At 52.5% G+C, this 11,147-nt stretch overlaps 1 protein-coding gene across 1 annotated transcript; it reads left to right on the forward strand.

The window, feature by feature from the left end:
- Positions 1-9,860: 9,860 nt before the first annotated feature.
- On the forward strand, positions 9,861-10,742 carry NEUROG3 (neurogenin 3). Its single transcript, XM_083505340.1, has one exon. It carries the CDS (start codon positions 9,930-9,932, stop codon positions 10,716-10,718), a length of 789 nt encoding a protein of 262 aa, XP_083361466.1. The 5' UTR covers positions 9,861-9,929; the 3' UTR covers positions 10,719-10,742.
- The last annotated feature ends 405 nt before the right edge of the window (positions 10,743-11,147 follow it).

Genomic DNA, 11,147 nt, shown 5'->3' on the forward strand with positions numbered 1-11,147 from the left:
GATGGTCTCCAGAGCTGTGGAAGCGACTGTAACTGTTATCTCTGATGTTAAAGAGTTAGCTCTCTACCATGCGCATTCGTTGGCTGGGAAGCACCCGTGACATTGGCCATGCTGTCTGGCCCTGATGGGAGATGGAGTCCAACTACAGGTGGAATGAGACAGGTTCCCCATCCCTGTTCTCGGAGTGCCATTGAACAAAAGACAATTTCCTTCATCATTATCTCTGGATTGCTTGGTGGGAACTTCAGTACCCCTTCCTGAGCATCGCCAAGTATCTTCCCCAAGAAGCTGGGTGGTCCTCTTCCTTCCTTTCCAAGACTTTTGCAGGAAGCAAAACAGTGAAACTCCAGTTTACCTAATGGGTTCCTGCCTCCACCATGCTCCAGAACTGGCGGTCCATTTCTAACCTTGCTCTGTTTTGTTTTTGGCAGTGTGTTTGCTCTTGATTTCAATACAAGTCCTCTGCTCCACCATTGCTAACAGAAGAAATCCATTCGCTGGCCATATTTGCAAACAAGGACCCCCCCAATGAGGTGCAACCCTGGGTCTCATATTCCATCACTTTGTAAGCTGCCCGTTATGATACTGTGGTTTCCAAGGGGGATCCAAGTCTACACAGATAAAGGCACAGAAATCCAGACAAAATCAGGGCTGTCACTTTGTCACCTCCACCAATGCTATAATGCATGGTCAGCATGTGGTGCTTTAGGGCAGAAGTCCAGGGCCTCACTCTGAAGGCTGAGGAGGAGGGTCCCCAAACACAGCCACCCGAGTTTACCACATTTTGGAGGAAGTGATGTGATACACTAAAGAGCCATAGGACCATTAAGGTCAGATGTAACAACAAGGATGGAGAACTTCAGGTCTGGGGACCAAATGTGGCCTTTCAGCTCTCTCTGTCTGGCCCTGGGGACTCCCCCAGAACAAACGCTCCACTGCCCCTGCTTTGCACACCCTTTGAGAGTATTTAGCTGCAATGTATCCTTGAGCTCGCATACTGTTTCTTGCTTGCTTGGGTGCAGGACAGAGAGAAGTAAGAAAGTGCACGTCGAAATTAGGTCCCTGAACAAAGGGGTAGTCATTGCTCCAGCCACTTTGGACTCTAGTCTCTCCCTCCACTGGCATTCAACCACCTCCGTCCCCCTGCCAAGGTTGTCTAGACCGGAATGTGTACCTGGGACAGGAAAAAGGTGTTCTCAACCCTGGTGATACCTGACCAAACTGCACCAGAGGCCAGTTCCTCCCACTGTGTTTCTGGGTGGAGAATGAGAACGGTAGCGGGTTGTTGATGGAGGGCTTGAGCTTGAGCCAAAGAACTATCCATCTCCGAACAAGACCTGGCCTGGAATCCCGTCCCCGCAAAGCGCTTTCCTTCCAGAAGCCTCATCAGACCCCACACCACCTCAACAAATGAGAGCGCACCGATTTCCAGCAGAACGTCTCTGTTCCTGACAGACTGAAGGCGCCTCTCCTCTTGGGGTGGGTGGTGGGGGTCTTGGAGAGGGAGCTGCCTCCTCCCTCCTGGCTCTAGAGATGGTTTCGCTGCCCCCTCTCGATGGCGGGAAGAGAGCCACCTCTCCACTTTTGCGCCCGGCGGTTGCGCTCCAAGCAAAACCGCCTGGCGGATGAGTTAAACTGGGGAAGGGGGGAAATGGAGCGGAGGGGGGAAATAAAGAGCATCTGTCGAACTGGACAAGGAAGCCCTTCCCTCGCAATCGAGGCCTTGTTCTCAGCCATATTAGCGGGGTTCTCGTTTTTCAACCGGTTGTGTGTGTGAGAGAGAGCGGAGGACGCCAAGAGGTGGCTCCCCAGTTATCTCTTCTGGGTAGGTATGTCAGGAGCGGCAGCTGTTCCTTCTGTGTGCCTTCTGAAGAGCATCCATATGTGGCGGCTCAACATATGGCCTCACAAATCACGGTTTCCAGCTAATGGTCTCCCCCACCTCCTCCTCGCCAGTTTCCTCCTGGCTTGGGGCGGGGAAAGAGAATGAGCGAGCAGGGCGCTGAGAAGTCTTGGAGGGCGCAACAGGTGTTGCGCTGCGCCCTTGTACCTTTCCCCGACATTGAGCGCAGCTCAGCTCCTCTCAAAGCTTCGTTTGTCCGTCGCTGAATGGGGAGATCTTGTGTGTCTCTCTGTGTGTATAGAGGGAAGCGGGGGAGAACGTGTCAGCACAAAGCTCCGGCCACTTGGACTAACCCCTTTCCCTTGTCTGGGTTCATTTTGTGTGTGGGGTTGTTTTGGGGGGGGGGGTCTATTTCCTTTCCCAAGTGTTCCACGTGCGTCTTGGGTTACCTCAGATGGGGACATATGGTCGCCCTCTCACCTCTCCAAAAATAATAATGGGGGAATGCCTTCTTTTCAGGGATGCGGATGAACCCGGTGCCAGTTATTCTCTCTCTCTCTCCTTTAATGGATTGTGTGTTTGTGTGTGTGCGTGCCTAAGATTGTATTGACACAGTTTGTGTGGGAAAGGGAAGCCAGACGGCCCTGTTATCTCCACGAGCCCTCCTCAAACCAAACAGCGCGCCAGTTGGCCGCGGCAGCCTGCAAGAGGAGAAAGGGGAGGGGGAGGCCCAGATTGCACGAAGCCTTCGCCGACGCCTGGCAGGCGAAAAGGTGGGGTGCTTGGCTCCTCTGGTTACCATATGGTTTCAATAAAATAAGACAAATAGGACGGGGCGATAGGGAATTGCAGTAAACCTGTTATAAAGTAGCAGAAGGAAGGCCAATGTAAACGCCAGAAGGGCCCCAACTGGGATGGCCATTTAATGCCAGCGAGGCATTCAAGCTGCCCGGACAGGTGTGAGGAAGAAGCCAAGGCAGCGCCCCCCCACCTCCGGTCGATTTTTATCACGTTTGTGGTAATATTGCGCTTGTTATGCTAACTATGAGTAAACAGAAGCGACCAGCCAATTGTGGCAATTGGAGGGAAGTTATCGGGGAAAGCAATGGCACAAAGGGGGGTTGGGGAGAGGGAGAGAAGGTGATCTAACAATAAAGTTGCCTTGTTTCCCTGAGCAGGTGATGGCTGCCCCCCGCCTCATGATTAATGTTTCCCCAAAGCACTCCACTTTACAATCTCTTGTCATTATTTATTAAACGAAATCTATTTATTATTATTTTAGCAAACAGTGCGACCAGGTGGGGCTTTCTTTTCCCTCTTCAGCTTTTGTCTGGAGGACGTTTGAAGTGGGCAGTCTAAGGGGTTGGTAACTCGCTCACCAGATTTTTGTTATCCATTTGTGTGCAAGCAAAAAAATCTGCCAGGAGCCTATTCAGTTTTCCCTCGCGCCCCCCTTTCCCTCCTCTCGTCGCAAATCTAAAAAGGGCACACAAAATTCGAGAGGGGAGAAAAGTCTCTCGCTTCCTCCCCGCCCCCCATTTTCCTTGTGGGGGAAAAGACGGGAGAGTCTTTCAGATCCCCGTAGAGAAGAGACTCGAGCGGCGGTCGACAGATGCACGAGGCTGGCATTCACCGACGCCTCTGCCCTGCGCTTTTGGAGACAGCCGTGCGTAAAAGGGGTCTCAGGGGGCCCCCGTGCTACCTGTCGCATGGAGCAAACCGCAGCTTGTCCGAGGTCACCCTTCCAGCTCTGGGAAAGGAGCTGTTTCAGCACCACCGCTTTCCACATAGGGATCTTTTACACAGATTCCAACGGCGATTCTGGCTGCCGCAGCCAACGGCCAGTGAGGAAATGTTTTTGGTGAGGTGAAACGGAACCCAGAAAACGCCTCCAAATCCGCCCTTTGGGGCTTGACAAAGATCTCAGTCCCACTCCGATTCCAGCTCGGCAGACTCCTCCAAGCATGGGAAAGGGCACCTCAGAGTTTATCCTTCCCGCCCTGAGGTGGGGAAACAGACGTGCCCAGAGCTTTCCAACTGTTTGCGTAAATTTCCCGGGTAATTTTTGCGCACAAAAGTGCCGCCTCCTTTTCCTTTGCTCGGGTCCACTTTCTTAAAGGAAAATCACATTTGGACCTTAGAGTTCCCACCACCAGGTCTCTTTGAAGGACCCCAGCCTTTTTAGAGCTCCAACCTCTCTAATTTTTAAGCACGGGGGCGAAAGTTCCAAGTTTCCCTTTAGAAAGGAAATTTCTTTTCCCCTTCCCTTTTTTGCTTTTACTTTACTGGAGGGTTGGGATGGCGAAGTCTTTGGAGAGCCGCATCCCTGGTGCTGACTCCCCCCAAAATAATAATTTTTGATCACCTAGTGGGGGTATTTGGCCATTCTGGGGCGCGGGGGAGACCTTGGAGCGACCCCTTACCCCTCTCTGATGGAGGGAAGGGAGGTCCTTTCCTCTGCGCGGGCAGCAACAGGTGTGCGCAAAGGAAGCCCAACTGTTGCTCCCGCGTGCCATTGTCTCCAGTCCTCCCAGACACGCTCTCCTTGGGTCTCTGGTTGAATCTTTTGCACATGGCTCGGTGCCAGCGCCTTTGTTCCCTTCTGTGGCTTATGCGTGTAACTTTAAACACTTCCTGACAGTTTGCCTTGTTTGGCCAAAGGCTTTTTCAAAACAGGCCGTCTATGCAAAACTCAATCTAGCGGTTGCTTTTTACAAGTCAGAGGGAAAGACTGTTAAAAAAAAAAAAGGGAGCAAATACACCAGTACAGAGGAAAGGGGAGGGGAGGGGAGGGGAGAAAGGAACCAAGGCCTCTTTCCTCAAGAAAACTGGCCTCTTCCTTAGGGTCAATTGGGTGGCGGGGGTGGGGAATGTTATGAATGACAACCCTTGTATGGTAGTGATATAAACATAAGATCTGCAAGGTTGGACAGAGCAAGGGCTATCTAGTGCAGCACTGTGGCTGGTCAGATGCTTCTGAGAAACTCAAAAGTGGAGGATGCAAGTGATGGTGTGGGGGGGCGGGCGGGTTGGTTGGTTGTCTGTCCTCTACATTAGATGGTACTCAAACATAGACTGGCACTGTGCAGGGAGGTTCCATTTAGCCACCATGGCTATGGAGAGGTCTGCCCGCCCTGAATTTGTGCAGACTTTCCCCCCACTCTCCCCACAAGCCAACAAAGGCAATCGCCACTTTTTGCACTTGCAAATCCCATAAACAAATTCATATCCCTGTGAAAACTGATTTGAGTTTGGCACATAGCTAAGTGAACACCTCTCTCCTGCCCCAGGTTTCTAACACTGAGGGGGGGGGGAGAGAGAGAGAGAGAGAGAGAGAGAGAGAAATCTCCTTTTCACTCTCAAACCCATAGTTCTACAAATCTCATGTTTTCCATTTTTCACCCACCCACTAAAGAGTCCATAAAAGACAGCAACACTTTACCCACCTACCTGGGAATGAGCCCCACTTAACAAATGGGGCAGCAGGAGAACAGCAGTAGAACCAAAGGCTTTCCGGAAAAGAAGTCTTCAGTCCCCAGCAAAACACAGGCAAAGAGGGGCTTCCTCTAAGCTTTTGGTTAGTGAGTTCTGTGAGCTGAGTTCCACCACAGAGAAAATATGCATTCTCCCACATTGCCACCAAATGTGTCTCAGAGTTTATTTATTTGCGGACAAATATCATGCCCTTTCTGTGCGCTGCTCTGGTTTCGCCAGAAGCAGCTTAGTCATGCTGGCCACATGACCCGGAAAAACTGTCTGCGGACAAACGCCGGCTCCCTTGGCCAGTAAAGCGAGATGAGCACCGCAACCCCAGAGTTATTCGCGACTGGACCTAACTGTCAGGGGTCCTTTACCTTTACCTTTTTATCATGCCCTTTCTCTGCCATGGAACCCAAGGAACCTGATCTACAGCTGCTTAACTTCAGCAGTGAAAGAGGTTGATCACCATGGATTTAGCCTGGAAACTGGTCTAAGCTATGCTGAGTGCGGAGGTGCTGGAAGGAGAAATATAACATTAAAAAAGGCAAGGCAACTTTTTATTATCTATCAGTATTTACTTATGTATAGGGCAGTCAAGACCCCCTTTGCTCCATGCTGGGGGTTGAGTTGGGTGTGGGTGTCCCTCTGTCCAGCCCTGTTGGCCTCTGTCAGTCATCACCTCCACTAGTATGGAGTCCCTCCTTCCACTTGCCCAATAGGCAGGGAGAATGACTGCCAGGAGAATCCCTACCACCTACTAGCAGAAAACCCTGAAATGTAGCTTTCTGGGGAGCAGAACTGAGCTGGCCAGAGATCCAAGGAATCACTGCTTTGCTCTCATGATGACCCTGGTTCTGATTCAGGCCCAGTCACCCCATGAGCTGCAGGCTGGTGCAGTAATCTGCCTCCCCCCTCCCCATGTGTGGCACTGCCATTCTGTAATGCCCCGGGTGGGCTTGGTGAGGGGAGCTGGGATTACTCCCATACTAAGAGGTTTTGGTTCTGCCTCCCTAAGAGTCTTGAAGTGGGCTACAAAATTTAAAATAATAAAATCTCAATGCAATAAAATAAACGCAGCTGAAAGATAGGGATTAAATAAATCAGATACTGGAACTATGCACCAGCTGAGTACATAAATAAGTTTTAAGGAAGGCTGTTTCCTTGGTAGTTTATAGCTAGCTGGGCATTGATGCCAGCCAGAAAATACAAACTGGAATCAAGAACTAGGGCTTCCCTTTCTTAAACCTTTCCAGATTCTTCCTTTTAAAACAACTTTTTACACAGTATAGAAACCACTTTTGCCTGCTGGGTGCTCCAAGTTACAGAACACATGATGAGCACAGGACTGCCAACAGAAGTTGGTGAAAGTGGCATTTTTTTTCATTGGAACAGTACCTGACATTTGTCAAAGAACAAGCAAGCCTTTAAATGATGCACAACTCGTAACGGAGACTCATTCTCCACTATGCACTGTCTGTTGGATCCATTGTGAAGTTACTCATAAGCAAGCCGAGATTCCTGCATTGCAGGGGTTGGACTAGATGACCCTTGGGTCCCTTCCAGCTCTACAGTTCTATACCCCACTGAATTTACTGTAGTAGCCTTAGGGAGTTTCCCTCTACTTGCACATAGCTTTGCTTTAGCACTCTGCATAGAAACAGAGACACCGTTACAAGAGACCACTGGTGGCAGAGCTGATGTAGCGAGTAAAATGTTGGAATACTTGGGAGAAGCCGCATTTGGGGTATTATGTGGAGTGTGTGAAATGTCCTGTTCCCTTGCAGCAGGAGAATTGCAGCAAAAAACCAAAAGCAATGGAGACAAGAGAGCTCTCCTTTTGAGGCTAGTTAATTGACTATTAAGGGATGCAGGTGGTGCTGTGGTCTAAATTACAGAGCCTAGGGCTTGCCAATCAGAAGGTTGGCAGTTCGAATCCCCGAGACAAGGTGAGCTCCCATTGTTCAGTCCCAGCTCCTGCCAACCTACCAGTTTGAAAGCACGAAGTGCAAGTAGATAAATAGGTACCACTCCGGTGGGAAGGTAAATGGCGTTTCTGTGTGCTGCTCTAGTTCGCCAGAAGCGACTTAGTCATGCTGGCCACATGACCCGGAAGCTGTACGCCAGCCCCCTCGGCCAATAAATCGAGATGAGCGCCGCAACCCCAGAATCGTCCGCGACTGCACCTAACGGTCAGGGGTCCCTTTACCTTTAATCGACTATTAGCAGTGCTACAGCTAGTTGTTTCTGTGCCTGGGAAAGGACGGCTACACCAGTTGCTAGAGATTTTGTGTGCCTCCATATGTTATTGGACAACTCCTGACCATTGACCACAAGTTGCCTGGGGCTTATGAGAGTGTGGAACAATACCCTAGGGCCATGGGCTCCCTAACACCCTCCCAGAACTGACACCACAGAAATGACCTATACGGGTGCTTTAAACCAAAGTTCTCAACTAAACACAGGAAGCTGCCTTTAACTGATAAGTTGATTCGTCTGGTTTGTTACTGGTCTACCTTGGCTGACAACCCTCCGGAGCTTCAGGTGAGAACATTTCCCCCAGCCCTACCTAGAGCCGCCACAAATTGAACCCGAGACCTTTCGCATGCAAAACATAGGCTCTGCTACTGCGTTGCAGCCCTTCCTTATATAGGGATCTCAGATTAACTGCCCTTACTCAAAAGCTACTGTGCAGAACACCTGCTGCCTGCTGCTGTCCAATGGCTCATGGGTCTGTCTTTCTCCTTCCCCGAGAACCTGCAATTGTGCCATTCTGCTTGGCTAGCTGCTTTCACTAAGTTGACATCTGGTTTGAATCTGCCTTCTGCAATTTTCTTTCCTTTTTTTAATCAGCACCTCAAATGCTGAAAAATCTCAAATCATGCTTTTGTTGGAGGGATGGTCCGAAAATGTATCCATGTTGCGTAGAAATTAGTTTCAGACTAGGACCCGAGTTCAAATTTCCACTAAATCTTTCGGCTCGCTTGAGCTAGTAAACTCTTTCTCAGCTTCACCTATTTCACAGGGTGGCTGCGAAGAAGGAGGAGAGATGACTTTAGATGTGTTTTTGCAAGCAACGTTGGGGGCAGAGAATAGGTTTAAAAGGATTTCCCCCAAGGCTTTGTTTCCTTTTTAGTTTCTAAGTGGCTTTTCTTTCTCAAAACAGACAAAATAAAGTAGAGGACCACAGGTTAGCCCCCTGGGGCTACTGCCCTCATGGGCGGGCTTCCCAGACTAGATACTAAGTTCTGGAAACGGGGATGCTGTACTAAAGGAATTCCTTAGTTTGCAAGATGCATTTTCTACTGCGCATAAACCCGCTTGTAGCCCCTCCAAGAATCCATCTTAATTGCTGCACGTGAAAAGCAATCCTACACCCATCCACTTACCTGGGAGTAAGCCCCACTCAATTCAATGGGCCTTACTTCCGAGTAGATACGTCTAGGATTGCGCAGCATGGGAGGAAAGATTCCAGAGTCCAAAGACCTCTTCTTGGCTAACGCATAAAAACGGAAGGTTAACATGCCATTAAATAAATACGTAAAAATAAACCAAACTGTGCCGAAAAGAAAAGCGGCGCGTGTGTTTTAGGAGTTTATTTGAAGAAGCTTTGCTGCCATTCTCCTTTTGAACCATCAAGGCGGCAGCTCTATCAGTGCTTGGCAATCTTGCGCTTCTGCTTGGGCGCCCGCGCGCACAAACACCTTGCCGTGAAGCAAGGGGCTTTGCGCCTTTGGCGGGCGCACCTCGCCCGCGCGTCTCTATTGCGGGGGAGCTGCTGCTGAGGAGGCGACAGGGGCATCTCTCCCCCCCCCCGCAAGTTCTTTGTTGGGCCGCCAGCTGTGCAAGGGGCTCGCGTGGCTCAGCCCGGAGGCGCCTCTCTGATTGGCCTCTTGCGGGCGGTAACGAGACAGGCACGCTCCGAGCCGGCCTGATAAGATAAAGCGTGCCAAGCTGGACGCGCTTTGGCGAGGTGGCGGGGGTGAACCGGACGGGGGGGGGGGCGGGGAGGAGAGGGAGGAGAGGACGGGACGGGACGGGACAGAGAAAGCACCACACGCTGCCCAGATCAGGAAACCCTGCATTGTCTCTGCGCCCTATATATAGGGGCCCCGAGGCAGTCGTGTGCCCGACCTGCAGCCTCCACTCTCCTGCCGTCGGGGAAGGCGCTCTCCTAGCCTCGTGCTCCAAGGTGGGCTGCTCCCAAAGAGAGATCGTCGCCTCTGGCTCAGGTAAGAAGATTCCCCTGTGGATTCATTGGAGAGGTGCCGGGAGCCGTCGATGATCTGGGCAGAGAGGTCAAGGCGCTTTGCATACGCCCAGAGGCTTCCGTTCCTCGTGCAGTCCTATTCTTCTTAAGAGCTGCAAACTGGTTCTTAAGAGCTGCAAACTTATTTCTCCCAAGGGGGTGCAAAAAAGAAGAAGAAGTTGGTACTTCCCCATCGATTAATTATTTCAGTGCCTTGCGTGAGGGCACATGTAAGTTCTTCTCCCACAAAGTATCGAAGCTGCAGCACCCAAGGGTACCTTCCCTTTAGATTCCCAGAATCCCTGCTTGCAGCGCACCCACCTTCTCAACCCATTTCCCCTGGAAAGGGTCGCCCCGTGGATGTGCCACGGCGCGCCCACAACCCCGCGCCATCTCTCTGGGTGCCTCCTTGCCACTAACGTGGCCCCCTCGCCCGGCTCTCTCCGCTTGCTTTGCAGGATGTCTCCCAAGACGGCCTCTTCTTCGCCAGCCTCGACCACCAGCGAGGGGGAGCCGCCCTCTTCAGGCATCTCCGACGACGACGCCTCCTTCGCCTCGTCTTCCTCTTCGCTGGGCGCCGGCGGCAGCCTGCCTTCGTCTCCCAGCCCCTGCCTGCTCCTGGTCGAGGTGGGCGCGCGGGCGGCGCGCGGCGGCCCGGCGAAAGGGCGTCGGGGCCGAGGGCCCGGCAAGGGCGAGGGGCTGGGCCCCAACAAGGCCAAGAGGAGCCGGCGCATGAAGGCCAACGACCGGGAGCGCAACCGGATGCACAACCTGAACTCGGCGCTGGACGCGCTGCGAGGCGTCCTGCCCACCTTCCCCGACGACGCCAAACTGACCAAGATCGAGACGCTGCGCTTTGCGCACAACTACATCTGGGCGCTCACCGAGACCCTCCGCCTGGCCGACCAGAATCTGGCCGGCGCGGGGCCGGGCCCCGAGGTGGGCGCCACTTTCCAGCAGCTGGGCGCCGGCTGCGACAGCCTGGCTGCCTGGCCCGCTTGCTGCCAGTGGGACGCCGCCTCGCTGGACTCGCCCGGCTCGCAAGAGGGCAGCCTCAGTCCCACGGACTCCTTCCAGGCGCCCCCCGGCGGGGGCCCTCTCCGACTCAGGCGCCCCCCGGAGCGCGCGGTCTTCCCGGACTTCGTCTGAGCTGTCTAGTCTTGCCTGAGATCCCCTCCTCGACGGAATTGTACTAGGACTTGCGCGCATGTACTAGGGCGGCTCGGCCGCTCGGCTCTCCCCTCCACTAGATTCGCCTCAGCCTTTACCTTAAGAGGGAGAGCTCCCTCCACTTGGTCTGTGCAATTTTCTTGACAACGCACCCTCCCCCATTATTTTTTGGGGGGGGAGAAGCCAAAACAGGGCTGGGAAGAAAATAAGACATGGTAGCCCTCAGAGCTAGGGATCGAGAACCTGGAGCCTCCTAGATGTGGTTGAACTACAACTCCCATCATCCCTGAGCATTGGCTCCGCGGGGTGAATATGATGGAAGCTGAAATGCGACCGCATCCGGAGGCACCAGGAGGACTCCCCTCTCTGCGCCAGAGACTTTCTAGATGGGGTGGTTTTCTCATCCGG

The sequence above is a fragment of the Podarcis liolepis genome, assembly GCF_965112155.1.
Source record: "Podarcis liolepis genome assembly, chromosome: 5".
Taxonomy (NCBI): Eukaryota; Metazoa; Chordata; class Lepidosauria; order Squamata; family Lacertidae; genus Podarcis; species Podarcis liolepis.

What these genes read in the sequence shown, in the direction of transcription:
- NEUROG3 (XM_083505340.1), top strand. Translation starts at nt 9,930, where the DNA reads ATGTGCCACGGCGCGCCCACAACCCCGCGCCATCTCTCTGGGTGCCTC.